This window comes from Mesoplodon bidens, assembly GCF_964165515.1.
Source record: "Mesoplodon bidens genome assembly, chromosome: 2".
Classification (NCBI taxonomy): domain Eukaryota; kingdom Metazoa; phylum Chordata; class Mammalia; order Artiodactyla; family Ziphiidae; genus Mesoplodon; species Mesoplodon bidens.
In genome coordinates this window covers 127,689,531-127,705,123 of record NC_138177.1, presented here as the reverse complement: position 1 = coordinate 127,705,123, position 15,593 = coordinate 127,689,531, and the positions used below count along the sequence as shown (strand labels likewise).

At 41.8% G+C, this 15,593-nt stretch overlaps 1 protein-coding gene across 4 annotated transcripts in view; it reads right to left on the bottom strand.

Moving 5' to 3' along the window:
• The window catches only part of WLS (Wnt ligand secretion mediator), a 106,206-nt gene that overhangs the window by 29,138 nt on the left and 61,475 nt on the right, over window positions 1-15,593 (bottom strand). For all 4 annotated transcript variants that reach the window (XM_081225774.1, XM_081225775.1, XM_081225776.1 and 1 more), the window contains exons 3-5: window positions 9,370-9,494; window positions 4,105-4,266; window positions 2,249-2,385 (exon numbers count right to left, since the gene is read on the bottom strand). In XM_081225774.1, coding sequence (XP_081081900.1) covers window positions 2,249-2,385; window positions 4,105-4,266; window positions 9,370-9,494 — 424 coding nt within the window. The remainder of the gene's footprint in view (window positions 1-2,248; window positions 2,386-4,104; window positions 4,267-9,369; window positions 9,495-15,593) is intronic.

The window sequence follows — 15,593 nt, the reverse complement described above, 5'->3', positions numbered from 1 at the left end:
TGAGCCAGACAAACTGTGATAAGTAATGTGACAGAAGTGTGCACAGGCTGCTACCAGGATTTCTCACTTTGATAGAGACAGAAATTGAACTGAGTTGTGAGTCAAGATTAGGGAGGTGGAAGGGCATTCCCAGCAGAGGGAAGAGCCTGGAGGGAGGCACGGGAGTCTGGAACAGCCTGAAGCATTTGGGGATCTGTATGTGGCACGTATCAGGAAATGACAGGACATGATACCAGAGAAATAAAAAGGGCTGAGCTGGTAAAGAAACCTGCATACCTCATTAGAGAATTTGAAAATTATCTTGAAAGGACTGAGGATCCAATAAGAAGGTTAAGCAATGGAGTGACATCATTCCATTCATTCATTCAACAAATTTATATTTATTGAGCTCCTACTATGTTCCAGTCACTATTCTAAATGCTGGGGATATAGTAGTAAACAAAGTAGGTAAGAATTCTGCTCTAGTGATGCTTGTATTCAGATGGGGTGAGTGGAGGGGAATGGGAGGAATGATAATAAATAAATAGAGAATGAGTATTATGAAGAAGTATAATAAAGCAAGGTAGGAGAATGGAGAGAGATCGGGTGCAATTTAAATAAGGTAGATGGGAAAAAGCCTTTAAGACAGAAATTATATCAGGTCCTGAAGGAAATGAGGCATTGAGCCACAATGATACCTGGGAAAGAGCACTTCAGATGAAGAGAATAGCAAGTGCAAAGGCTCTAAGGTGGGTGCATGCTGGGCATGTCTGAGAACCATCAAGGTGGATGGTAGGTGGTACAGAGAATAGGAGATAAAATTTAGAGGTGGTGAAGAGCCAGGATCATCGAGGGTTTATAGGCCAGAGCAAAGGAAATGAAAAACCAGTAGAGAGCTTTGAGCAGAGCAGTGACATCATCCAATTTCTACTTAAAAGGGAACAGTCTGTCTGCTGTATGAATAGATTTCAGGAAGGAAAATGATGGAAACAAGAGGAGCATCTTATAGCAAATAAGAGGCTATTTCCTATAATCCAGGTGAAAAATGAGAAATCATGGTGAGTTAGATTAGGGTGGTAGGAATGGAAATGGTGAGATTTCCTGGTGTGTTGGAAGAGGCGTGTGAAAAAAAGAGAAGTAAAGGATGCCTCCTACATGTCTGCTCAGCTGCTTCTGAGCAGCTGAAAGGATAGAGTTGCCAATTCCAAAGACCAGGAGGGCCCAAAGAGGAGCAAGTTTGAAGTGAGAGGAAAACAAGTGTTCTTCATATGTGTTACATTTCTGTGTGAGTGAAGATGTTAAGTAAACAGGTAGAATATTTGGGTCTAGATTTGGGAGAAGCTGAGGTTGACCATGTAAATGTAGAGTCATCAGAGTGTAGATGATTTTTTAAGACCACAAGACTAGATGAGATCACCCAGGGAAAGCAGCGTAGCTAAGAAAAAGAAGATGTCCAAAGACCGAGCCCTGGTTCCAAAGTTTAAGAGGTCGGAAAAATCATTGGAAACAGCCATGGAGACTGAGTGGTCAGCAAAGGAGAATAACAATGAGAATGTGGAGGAGACTCTATGAAGAAAAAGGGAGTGATCAGTTATGCCAAATGCTAATGACAAGTCAAAAAAAGCGAGGACTGAGAAATGAGCACTGGATTTGGAATGTGGAGGTCATTGGTGGTTCTGTTGAGCAATTTTAATAAGGGGTTGAAGGAGCTCAAGAAAAAGCAGGAGGAGAAGATATATAGACAAGATTTTTGAGGAGTTTTGCTGTAAAAAGCAGAAAAATTGGTGTGGTGGCTTCAGGGGGAAGTACAAAGAGTTTTGACTAAGAATGGGGGAAGGCAGAGTGTGTCTGTGTATTAATGGGAATAATCCAGCAGAAAGGAAAAAGTCAATAATGTGGGAGAGAAAGGGGCTATGTCTACAGAAACATCATCCTTCTGGCAGTGAGAGGGGTTGGGATCAGTTAGCAGCAAGGCAGTTCGTCCACTGTAATAGAGAGAAGTATCTGATTCAGAACATGGAAATGAAGAGCAAAGATACAACAGAGAGCTGGAAATATGAGAGCAGTAGAACCCCTAGGATTTAATAATAATTTGCACATGAAAGCTGAAGGAGAAAAAGGAGTCCAGGCTGATTTGCAGTCAAATCACCAGCCCAAGTATTGATAACACACTGACCACTTGAACTAGGCCCCCAGCAAAACCAGGTCCATGGCAGGCAAATCACAGGATGCCAGCGTTCCTTAAGGGTGCTCCAAAATCAGCTCTTACTTTTCCAGAAGCACTGGGGGTCGAGACATCATGGTGATCCTTCTCCAATACCACACCATAATGATGAAGATGCTGGGTGTAAGGAAGGTCTTCATGGCAAACCACACCTTGGTGAAGCCTCCATTTTGGTGAATTCCCTAGATAGAGACCAATCATAATTTTGAAGGTCAAAATATCTTAGTGTTATTTTCTACCAGCAGATGCATTCTGGGGAGAGGTAAATGGAGATCTTTTTTGCTGAACTTTCAAGATCAAGAGCGCTAACATTCACAGCATGTACTGTCCTCATCCTACCCCCCTGGGCCCCTCCTCAGGCACTGTAGAAATATAAATCAAAAGGCATAAAGATAGACTCACTCTATCCTAAGGGAATGATTAAGAACATGATCAAAGATTTGTCTATAAGGTTTTCATTGAAAAATTGGAGCTATCTTAGATGCCCAAAATGTTGGCATTGGTAAAACGTGTTAAGGTAAATCCGTACTGTGGAATGCTAAGCAGTACTACAAAGTATATTTATACTGTATTCACAATATACCATTAATTTTTTTTGTCACAAACTCTTTATGAACTCAGAGAAATGTATTATATTATCAACATCTTGAATACATATGTAACTTTACACATACCCTTGCCATTCATTGGTGAATCAATCCCAGATCTCAACACAAATATTTTCCATCACGTTTTTAATAATATGTGGGCATTCAGTAATATGTGGGTGTCTAGTTAATACACTCATCAGACAAATATTGAGTGCCTACATTGTGCCAACAGTTGGAATACAGTTGTAATGTGATTTGTTTCTATTAATACAGTATTGTTAATGATAACAACATTTTTAAAAAATTTGTTAGAGTGGCTTTCAGGTTATTCCCATAAGATTTCATTATACCTTACTTGTGTTACAATATCCTTCCTTTAGTGGAGAGAAAGGGGTGGAATGGATGTCACTGCCACAGGAGTTGCATATAAACACATTCTCTCTTCAAGAGATGAAAAAGATTTTGTGGGTGCCTACTGACATAGTATGCCCATGAAAGTTGGTATATACATAAGCACCAGCCACCGTATTTCACAGTGAAGAAACTCTTGAAAACCACTGTATCAAAGTGCTTTTAGTATTTGCTAATGAAGATACAGAAACACTGAAATTCTGGGTTTCATGTAGAATAATCCCAAATTAAGACATTTTAAATATTCTCAAAATTTCTTCCAAGGAAAGATACATACAATTAATTTTAAAAAGCAAGGAACGAAAGAGTCAGTTGAGTATGATGGCCTTTTTTTTTTGTAAGGGAAGGATTATATACGTATATACACAGAGAAAAAAATTGAGGAGATACAGCATAACCTCAAAGTGGTTATTTCTCTAGATGGCAGGATGTTACAGGTAACATTTATGTTCTACTCTGTGCTTATTTGTGCTTCTAATTTTCTAGAGTAAATATGAATTTGTTTTTTAGATGTAAAAAATCCTAAATTAGATATAAAAAGTCATGCTGAACATTCTATTTTTCCCCTACTAAAGAGATAAAATGGAAAGAACCTAAATCACAACTGCTCCCTTTAACATTTGTGCTTGCAAGGTGAAACATGTAAAAAAAAATTACTTTATCTTGGTGTTATTCACTATATAATCATGACCATCATAATAAAATCTTAAATGGACACAATAATTGCATTACTTTCCATTTCCATGGGTTTGTTATCCTTCTTACTTCTTAATGAAATAGTTGAGACATGGAGAATTCAAGAGTGAGATGGAGCATCTTTCTAATACACATGCTCACAACCAGTGTTCTTAGCCAGTGCTTTGATGTGACAGGCTTCCTGGATCAATCAGATTCACTTACCACCAGCCGGATATCCTTAATCTCTCCAATCCCAACATTGATTTTCTTCTTCTCATTCACAGGCAGCCGGATGTTTAGAAGGTAATACTTATGAGCCACAGACCCAATTTCCATGAAAGGAAGGACGTCACATTCATAGTAACGGCCCTCATGTTCTGCGGTCTGGAAGAAGAGTAGAGGGTTTGAGGCATGGTCACTATTTTCAATAGACAATGTCTGAAGTGTCTTGCCTTTGCCTCATATCACCAATTCTAAAAAGCTAATGCTTAAAGGTATACCTCAGAGGTACAGATAATAGGGTACACTGGAGGCATGGCATCTACAAGCTGCCCCCTCCCACAAAATAAAACCCAGGGACTTCCCTGGTGGTACAGTGGTTAAGAATCCTCCTACCAATGCAGGGGACATGGGTTCAAGCCCTGGTCCAGGAAGATCCCACATGCCACAGAGCACCTAAGCCCATGAGCCACAACTACTGAGCCTGCACTCTAGAGCCCACAAGCCACAACTACTGAACTGGCGAGCCACAACTACTGAAGCCCACGTGCCTAGAGCCCATGCTCCACAACAAGAAAAGTCACCGCAGTGAGAAGCACGCACACCACAAGGAAGAGTAGCCTCCACTCGCTGCAACAAGAGAAAGCCCGCGCACAGCAACGAAGACCCAACACAACCAAAAAGAAATAAATAACTTTATAAAAAGATAAAAATAAAACCCAGCCACATTCGAGACAGAACCAGAAATTTTAGGTAACAAGCAGAAATTTCTTCTATTTCGACACCTTTCTCAGCTCTTCAGTCCTCATTAGAGCCTCACGTCAGACTAACCTGGTCTACCAGGGCTACAATTTTATTTGCAGCATACCATCGGAGACCTCTAAGGCTCTGTAGAACAGTCAACTCAAATGTTCAGGAGGAAGCCCTTGCTAATGTTCATCACTTTCTTGGATGATGACTACTTATTTACATGGTTTTGGCCTGCAGGAGAAGCTACCAGAAGCTGAAAATATCTATTTTTTATTGATTTGACCAAAAAAAAAAAAAAAAAAAAAGAAGCTACCCAAGAAGCCCTTGGAATTTGGGGAAGACACAGGGAGATGAAAGGAAACAATGAGATTAGCTTGCTAGAGATGACCACTTGCAATTCTTTGCCTCTAAAGCTTTCTAACTGCCCAAGAGACAAGATGGCAGAGGGAGCAGAAATTAAATAAACAAAAATTTAGCCCAGTTTCTAGAAAAGCCTCTTGGACTTCCTGCCAAACAATTTAAGAGGTACCAGCCAGCACATGGCAGTGGGAGATTGGCAAGTAGTACAACTTGCTTTTGAAAACTAAATTCTGCTCTTCCTTAGCAGGACACATGGCTATGTGTCCCAGCTGAGGGGTGGGGGAAGCGGGTAAGTATGGACAAGTATAGGCAGGAGCTTCAACAACCGAGGACTCTTCCCTGATAAAGCAGATGAGTGTCTTGTCTTCACTGCTGGGTTCGTATGCCAGCTTCAATGTTTGCATATTACCTCCTGATGAAGTGATGGGGGACTGATTTGGTGTTCCTAAGCCTAAATTCTCAGGGCCTCCAAAATTTTTGTTAATCTTCAGAGTAAAAAGTCCAGTGGAGAAATCAAAAGGAAGGTAACAAGGAGTCTGTTTCTTCTGTGATCTTGGGGCAGGGGATGGCGGGGGGGCTCTTTACTGGACAGTCAGAGCTTAGAGTGCAATAAACAGACCTTTGTACAGGAATGGAAGACACACATAAGTAGAGGTAGAGCAGGCAAATATCTTGCTTATGCACTTCCATTTTTCCCTTTCCCACTCATGGCAGACATCACTAATCAGTCATGATAATTTTTCATCCTCTAAGGTCTAAGGGGCTCTTATCAGAACTACCAGTTGATTAGACACGGCATGTAAGATTTTAAAAATTCTTCTGTAGAAAGGATCCTTCTTTTCCAAACTCCAGCTTCAGGTTGGATGAGTCTTCCTGTATAAATCTGTCTTCCTCTCCCCTCTGCTCCTTTCTCTTATACTTACAAATCAAGGCTATTATTAGGACTCTGCAGAACTACTGAAAATACAGTACAGCCTCTAACTCAGCCTCAGATGAAGCTGCACTCAGGTGGCTGATTACCTGCTATGGTAACAGCAAGAGGTGGGTTTTCTGATGTGTTTCCAGTCAGGGTCTTATTTATAGAAACTGAGAGTTTGAAGGAAACAAAACTTATTTAGTCTAATGCCACTGACTTGATTATGTGGCTCACCCAAGGTCCAAAAGTCATGGCAGAATTGGGTTGAGGACGTGGGTCTCCCAAGTCCAGCCTCCAGCTCTGATTCGAAGGAGGACTCGTGAGTGCAGCAGGAAGAAAGGAATGCTGTTTTGCCTCAGACATGCCTGAAGGCAGGCATTGTGCTGTGATAAGGAGGGCCCTGAACTTCAAGCCAGGAGGCTGAAATTCTAGTCCTGACCTCACCCCTTGTTGGGTACCGGGGGAAGGTCATCCACCTCATTTGGCCTCACTTTCTTCCTAAGTAAAGCAAGAAGGTTTAATTATATGATCTCTGGGGTTCCTTCTAATGCCCCGTCAGGGGTCTCTGTGTGTCCTCCACTTCCCTGTCCCTACAGAAAGGGTAACACCACCACATGAGACAAGTTTACCTAAGTCCAACAAATGAGAGAGACACACAGGGTCCTGGGATCCTGGCCTGGCCTACCTGTCTCAGAGACAAATTCACTGTATCCTGCTGGGGACTTTTCCTTATTCACTGAGGTTCTGCCTCTGCCAGTATTTAGGGCATTTAGGAAGAAAGATTTCCTTCTCTCTCTTCCTCCCTCCTTTTCCTTTCCCCCACATCCCTCCACCCTCCCCCAAATCCAGCATAAGCCTGGCTAATTAGGACAAATTACAGCAGGTGGTAACTTGACTTTTTTTTTAACTTCACAATCCACCAGGGACTAAAAAGCTTTAAAGCAATTTCTCATTTAATCTTCAAACTCAAGTCTAAATTTCACTGCAATCAAAAAGCATAGATTTGATGATTCATTTCCTTCACACTTTTCAAGGTTTAATATCTTTCTTGAAAGGGATCAACACATCCTAAAGATAATTAAGCAACTGTCATTAAGAAGCAATTGTAGTCTTCTTAACGGCCTCCCCCTGACTCTGCTTCTCAGTGCCCTCTAAGTGTATACATAAGATGAGAAATGACTTTTCCCTTTTCTGAGGTTTAAATTCCATATCCAAAAGCTTTATATCCTTTAGCTTAGACAGCCAACCAGTCTTAACCTCTGAATGATGAGGTCAACTTTTAATTAATTTCCTCCATTGCATATAAAGGTCTAGAAATATTACATATCTCTCTCTTGCTACCTCCAATTTCTCTTGACCATTCATTTTTACCTATAGATTGCCCCCAAAGGCCTACCCAAAACAATTCCAGATGGCTTTTGGGTGGGGGGAACCCTATATTTGACCATTCAGTAAAGGGTCTACTGAAGTGACTTTCAAACTTTATCAGGCTTAAGAGAAGGAATTGAAATCCTGTTAAAACACAGATTCCTTGGTCCTACATGCTGAGATTTTGATTCATAGGTTTGGGGTGTGCCCTGGGAATCTGCATTTCCTACAAGCTACCAGGTGATGCTGACGCTGTTAGTCCTTAGACCACACTTTCCATAGCTCTTGTATAGGGAACCTGGGGAGGGAGAATTAACAAACACCAGGTGCCCCAAAAGATGCTTATGTGTAGGGTGCATGGTTTGCCCATGAGAGTTTTAATTTATACCTTTTGTCCTGTTGGCCCGACTGGTGAAACATGTCCCAGACTTGATTTTAAGTGATAAGGTTCATTATCTCATCTCGTCCTTATAAAATTCCCAGGGCAGGTATTATTATCCCATTTTGCAAAGGAGAAACTGAAGCTTGAACAGATGAAGCAAGCTTGCCTGAGGTCATGCAGTCAGTAAGTGAAAACAGCCTGGAAGTGAAGCCAAGTATGTTTTGCTCCGAATCCAGGCCTTTAACTAATGTTCATGAACCTGCCCGGACCCATCTTACTCCTCTTTGGGGCAGGATGGACAGGGCAGGGGCATGGTACTCAGAGGCTTCAACCTGCCACTCTTACCATTCCACAGGGAACCCCAATTTTCCAGTTATAGGCAAAAGTGAAGTTAGGAAAGGCCAATGTTAGGAGAAGAGAGGAACTAAATCAGTCAACAGAGCGAGTACTACAAAGTAGCCCAAATCCTTCAGGAGCAACTGACCTGAAGATATCAAGTGACAAATGACATAATCAGGAATGTGCTTCAGTGAAGTTTGGCCTCTCATGCATTTCATGCAAAGAAAACAAGACTATTTATGTCTGTGAAGGGACATCAGAGATCACCTAGGTGGTGGTGTTCCTTGTCAACACTCTTGAGGAATGTGAGTAGCCATGAGTAACAGTAACTACGGCTCCATTTCAACTTCACAGAGACTTTCAAGGGGGGAAGGGAGTGGTGAGGGGGGAGGGGGACAGAATCTTGGGGAGGCATGTGTGAGGGCAGCATGTGGCACTGGAAAAGGGCCCCTCACTAATTCTGATTTGGTCCTTATACAGACAAATCCCACTATCCTCTGAGGGTCACTGAGTCCATGCCTGTATTTTAATTCCTGGAGAATCTAAGGCCTTTGTCCAAGAGAAAGTGTCTCCCTACTCTCAATGAAGGATAGTGGCTTTCCTCCCCTTGGTGGTTAAATGAGTCTTCCCGGAAGAACCAAAGAAGGGAGAGTCCTAAAAGTATGTAAGAGAACTGAGAGGTCTCAAAGGAAACTAGATTTCTCCCTCAGGTCCTCTTTTTGTCTGTGGTGTTTGTTCCCTGGGATTGTTAGTCTTCACACCTGCACACTGACTTTGGCAACAGAGATGCCGTTGAAACAGAGAAGCAGACACATGCATTGAACCGATATGAACAGATTTGTACACCTAAAATTAACTTAGCAATGATCTTCAAACACTTTTTGTTAATATCCAAAGAACAAGAATTTATTTTTACGGAGGTATTTCAGAGAAACAACTAAATCACTTCAAACAGACATTCCTTGTTCTGTTCTTTCCTCCTTTGCAGGGACATGAAATATCTACATGGCCCTCTTCTAGGACAAAGGACAGTGACTACTAACCTTTGTGGGTCATGCATGCTTAGGAACAAGAAATGTGTCTGAGCAAATGTTCCCACATACCTGGAAACAAAATTAAAAACCTCATCAACTGAGACTTCAAGGTACCCTACCTTGGGGGAGGTGAAGGTACATTTGAGTTTCCGGGGCACTCTCTCATGGGCCATTTCAGTCCACTCAGCAAACATATCATCTCGGTAAGCCAGGGAAATGTCCATGGAAACTTCTGCATTTTCTCCTGCAAGAAAAAGGATGCACAATTCAGAAACAGCTTCTGGGAAGATACTTTGGAAACAGTTTAAAAATTCTTATAGGCTCTACCATGGAAACCAATAAGACAAAAGAGACGTATCAGTTCCTATCAAATGCCAAACCTGACTCTCCAAACCCAAGGACTTAAAAGTCATAGGATGACTGTCTAAGCTGGAGGTTGGGTTCCCTCCCATAACCAACTGTTCTGCCAAGGAGTCAAAGAGCATCCACTTAAATTCCTCCAGAGACAGGGGTTTCACTCTCTCTGAGGCAGTTCAAATGGTCAGATTCCAACTCACGGTCAGCATTCATCCTCCTTAACTTGCACCACTGGTCCTAGGTCTGCCTGTAGGAGTCCCACAGCAGATGAAGTCCTTTTTCCACAAAAGTTCCTTAGGTACTTGAAACCTGCAACTCATCTGCCTGTGTTTCCTCTCCTCTCTGATAAAAATGACCAACTTTTTCAGCCACCCCTCAGAGACATGATTTAAGTATCTTGGGTGCTTTCTTCAGGACATACTCTAGTCTGAAAGCATCCTTTTTAAAATTACCCCCAAGAAGCTCTCAAATATAGGCTCTGCTGCTTCTCAAAACCCCTTCTTCAGAGTATGGACAAAGTTAATATAAGAGGTAAAGGGTTTTTCCAAATTAAAGACTTATACACAGATAGGAATATAATAATAAGTTCATAATTGTGCAAAGGAACATTCACATACACTTCCATATCAATAAGGACCATGAATGGGTTTAACTCACCATAGAACTCATTAAGGAGATAAGAGTAATAAAAACTGCCTCTATCCATTTTGTCTGTTTTATACTCTGTTGAGCAAGTTCAAGAACAGAGGAGTCTTAATGGAGGAAAAAAAGCACAGACTACATTTCCAAAATGACCTTGGTGAGCCAGCTCCCACTGGGGTTATGAGACTGGGCTCAGTTCTAGGCTCTGGAACCTGAATATCAGGTCATAAGGGAAACATAAGAATAACTGCTGTCTGAAAAATTAGGGCTGTTCTTTCCACTGACCCAGTGTGGCTTGTAGACAATTTGACAGTGTGGTGAATCCCTGGTTCTCTGAGGAAATCTAGGAAGAGAAGGAAATAATGCAGGAAAGAAGGAATTTGAGGCCATTCTGATATAGACCAAACCTTCATGAACGTCAGCACCCTCTCCTTTATTAGTATTATTTAAACCCTCTGTCACTAATAATGAACTATCAGAAAGAGAAAGTAAAAAAAAAAATCCCATTTAAAAATCACATCAAAAAGAATAAAATACCTAGGAATAAACTTAACCAAGAAGATAAAAGACCTATACTCTGCAAACTATAAAATACTGATGAAGGAAACTGAAGATGATACAAAGAAGTGGAAAGATCTCCCATGCTCTTGTATCGGAATAATCAATATTGTTAAAATGGCCATGCTACCCAGAGCTATCTACAGATTTAATGCAGTCCCTATGAAAATACCGATGACCTTTTTCACAGAACTAAAACAAATAACCCTAAAATTTATATGGAACCACAAAAGACCCAGAATTGCCAAAGCAATCTTGAGAAAAAAAGAATAAAGCTGGAGGTGTCACCTTCCCAGATTTCAGACTATACTACAAAGCTACAGTAATCAAAACAGCATGGTATTGGCACAAAAACAGACACATAGATCAATGGAACAGAATAGTGAGCCCAGAAATAAACCCAAACACCTGTGGTCAATTAATCTATGAGAAAGGAAGCAAAAATATACAATGGAGAAAAGATAGTCACTTTAATAAGTAGTGCTGGGGAAACTGGACAGCTACATGTAAAAGAATGAGATTACAACATTTCCTCACACTATATACAAAAATAAACTCAAAATTGATTAAAGACCTAAATGTAGAACATGATACCATAAAGAAGATAACATAGGCAGAACACTCTTTGACATAAATCACAGCAATATTTTTTGGATTTGTCCCCTAAGGCAAAAGAAATAAAAGCAAAAATAAACAAATGGGACCTAATTAAACTTAAAAGTTTTTGCATGCAAAGGAAAGCAATGATAAAACAAAAAGACAGCCTACAGAATGGGAGAAAATATATGCAAATGATGCAACTGACAAGGGATTAAAATCCAAAATATACAAACAGCTCATACAACTCAGTATCAAAAAAACAAACAATCCAGTCAAAAAATGGGCAGAAGACTTGAATAGACATTTTTCCAAAGAAGATATACAGATGGCCAACAGTCACATGAAAAGATGCTCAACATTTCTAATATTAGAGAAATGCAAGTCAAAGCACAGTGAGATATTACCTCACACCCATTAGAATGGCTACCATCAAAAAGTCTACAAATAACAAGTGTTGGTGAGGATGTAGAGAAAAAAGAACCCTGTACACTGTTGGTGGGAATGTAAATTGGTGCAGCCACTACAGAAAACAGTATGGAGGTTCCTCAAAAAACTAAAAATAGAACTACCACACAATCCAGCAATTCCACTCCTGGGTATATATCCAGAAAAAATGAAAACACTAGTTCGAAAAGATACATGCACCCTAATGTTCATAGCAGCACTATTTTCAGTAGCCAAGATATGGAAGCAATCCAAGTGTCCACTGACAGACAAATGGATAAAGAAGATGTGGTATAAATATATATATATATATACATACATATGTAAATACACACACACACATAAGCACACACAATGGAATATTACTCAGCCGTAAAAGAAAATAAAGTTCTGCCATTTGCAGCTATGTGAATGGACCTAGAGAATATTATGCTTTGCTTATGTCAGAGAAAGACAAATACTATACGATATCACTTATATGTGGAATCTAAAAAATAATACAAACGAATGTATATAGCAAAATAGAAACAGATACAGAAAACAAACTAGTGGTTACCTGCAGGGAGAGGGAAAGGGTGAGTGGCATGAGATTAAGAGATACAAACTGCTATGTATAAAACAGAAAAACAACAAGGATATATTGTATAGCATAGGGGATTATAGCCATTATTTTATAATAACTGTTAATAGAGTATAATCTGTAAAAAAAAAAAAACCCTGAATCTCTACGCTGTATATCTGAAACTAATATAATACTGTAAATTAACTATACTTCAATGAAAAAATAACTAAAGATAATAAGTCTCAGTCAAACATGGTGAATTGGCTACTTATGTTTTCCTCCTCTCACTCCTGAAACTCCACAAAAAAACCAAACAAAAAAACAGTAAAAGAACACAAAGGATATTAAATCACAAGGGGGAAAAAAAATGGTAGTGACATGAGCAAACCAGAGACTGCAACAATTTTTTCGAAGATGAAAAACAGATGGAGTAGGATTTCCTGACAGCCACAGAGATGGGCACAACTGAAACTCCACAGAAGGTATATTTTGGAAAAGTGAGCCAACATGTCCAATAGACCCCCAAGCCACTCAGAACTGGAAAGCACCACAGGTGTTGCATAAGACAGAAGAGGCAAGATGCTGACAACAGGGTAGCGGGGTCAAAGTCTGTACACAGAATCACTGGAACCCCAGTTCTCATCCATCTTCCCATCTCCACATAATCCAGGAGACTCTGGACTTGAGGACACCAGGCTGTGCAGAGACCCAGGGCTGAGAATGGATAATAAGAGTCTGTATAAGAAACTGTGGGACACCTGGCTTGGCAGAAGCAATGCTCGGAGTTTGTATATCCTCTTGGTTAGGAACCAGAATGGCTACAACTGTTTGTCACTTGGCAGCCTCAGTGGTCCAAAGAAAGAACTGAGCAGAGCTCCCATCTGTGAGTTCAATATTAGGCACCAGGGTACCTCCTTTTCATTTCTAACATTGGGATTAGGAATTGGGACTTTCAACTCTGTCGAAAGGGCACTTCCAGAACCATAGAACTTAACAGTATAAATCTGAAAGGTAGGGCTTCCCTGGTGGCGCAGTGGTTGAGAGTCCGCCTGCCGATGCAGGGGACATGGGTTCGTGCCCCGGTCCGGGAGGATCCCACATGCCGCGGAGCAGCTGGGCCCATGAGCCATGGCCGCTGAGCCTGCACGTCCGGAGCCTGTGGTCCGCAGCGGGAGAGGCCACAACAGTGAGAGGCCCGCGTACCGCAAAAAAAAAAAAAAAAAAAAAAAACTGAAAGGTATAAAGGAAGTTATCAATTCTCATATTGCACTCCTTGGAGGACCAGGGTTCAGAGCAGCACTGGCCCTAGACACACAGCAGGAGGGGCCCTGAATCTGGGCGCCACACTTTTAAAGGGTCCCGCTCTGTCTGGCCCTTTTCCAGCTGTTCTCTTCCTCTCCAGATGAGAAGACCCTGAAGTGAAGGGGACATGTCCATCAAGATCCTAACCCCTCCCCCAATTTTTAGAACATGGTCCAGGAACTCAGGACCCCAGAATATGTACCCAGACAGCCCTGAGCTTACTTCCACATCGTGGGACTGGGGGGAACCTCTTCCCCAGATCTGGCCTCCCAGAGGGAACTACACAACTACTTGTGCACCCTTGGGCTCAGGAGTGCTCAAAGGGCTGCTGTTTGGAGGAGGATACAGACAGAGATTGAGCTTGGAGGGTAGGGTGTCCACACAGAAACACACTCTTTGTATGGGATGGAGCCAGGGGTGGGAAGAAAAGACATCTAGAAGCCCACACTCCCTGGTCCATCACATTTTTGGCACGGAATTCCAAGGCATCCAAGAATCTTAAATTCACATCCAGACTTCCAGTGCATTACGAAAGTAAATTTGTTACAATTGGATGATAAGACTTATTTGGCTTAACAATTTGTTAAGCCAAATTTATCACTTTAAAATATTGAGACATGTGGCAGCCATGCCTTAATAGGTACTCTTACCTTGCACCCCACAAATGTTAGGAGTGGGCCTGGTACAGAGCAGGTGCCTCAGGGAGAGAAAGGGCCAGACAGACTGGCCTCCTGGCCTGCTCTGGCTTTAAAAGTTATTGCCACCTGTTGGGAACCCCCAGACTGTTTTAAAATATGCTGTTAAAAACAAACAAAAGGGGCTTCCCTGGTGGCGCAGTGGTTGAGAATCCGCCTGCCGATGCAGGGGACATGGGTTCGTGCCCCGGTCTGGGAAGATCCCACATGCCTCGGAGCGGCTGGGCCTGTGAGCCCTGGCCGCTAAGCCTGCGTGTCCGGAGCCTGTGCTCCGCAACGGGAGAGGCCACAACAGTGAGAGGCCCGTGTACCGCAAAACAAAGAAACAAACAAACAAACAAAAATTTTAAACACTGTTTTCGTGTACAATTACTCTGTGTTAGGCCCTCGTGACTTCCGTGCTTTCATTTAAATGACCTCGTGAAACAACTTATAAAGTGGGCATGGATATTTCCTTTTGATTAGTGAGTAAACCAGGGTCCTCAGATATGAAGTGACTTGCCTGAAGTTGTATTATTGTTGGTAACATGAGAAAGAGAAGTATTTTGAAGCTGTCTTAAAAGACAGCCATCTTTTTTGTACGGCTTAAAGAAAACTGGGTAACTTATGATGAAAGAAGCCCCTCAAACTAGTCACAAAATATGAATAGGTAGGTCTTTAATAAAAGCAAGTCTCCGCGTGTACACTGTCCCCTTCGGTCCTCACACCCATCCTATAAAGAAGAGGTTAGTTATATAAATTGTCCAAGAGTGCATGGCTAGTAATTGCAGAGCTGGGCCTTAAACCTCAGTCCGGATCACCCTAGACCCCACCACTCTCTGTTACCTTTGTTGGTAGAAAGAGAATTCAAAAGAAACTTAACAGTTGAATCAAACACACTGCGTGCAGAGACCACTCAACTCTGACCAAACACAACTTTCTACAGAAGAGAAACACAGCACTACTTCAGAAAACTGACTGGAGGAGTGTGATGTGACCCACCCCCCCAGCATGGAGTTGGAAGCCTGGGGACGCTTGTGTTCATGTTGTGGATCTGGCCCTAACCGGGCATGTAGTCAGGGACAGGAGTGAGCCCCGTGGACTGGGGGCAGCTGCTTTAAGCTCCAGCCATCATCGTAAGGCAGCACAGGTCTTCCGACCAGACCTGCTGCTTCTTTCAAGAGAAGCCAGAAATGCAGCTGGT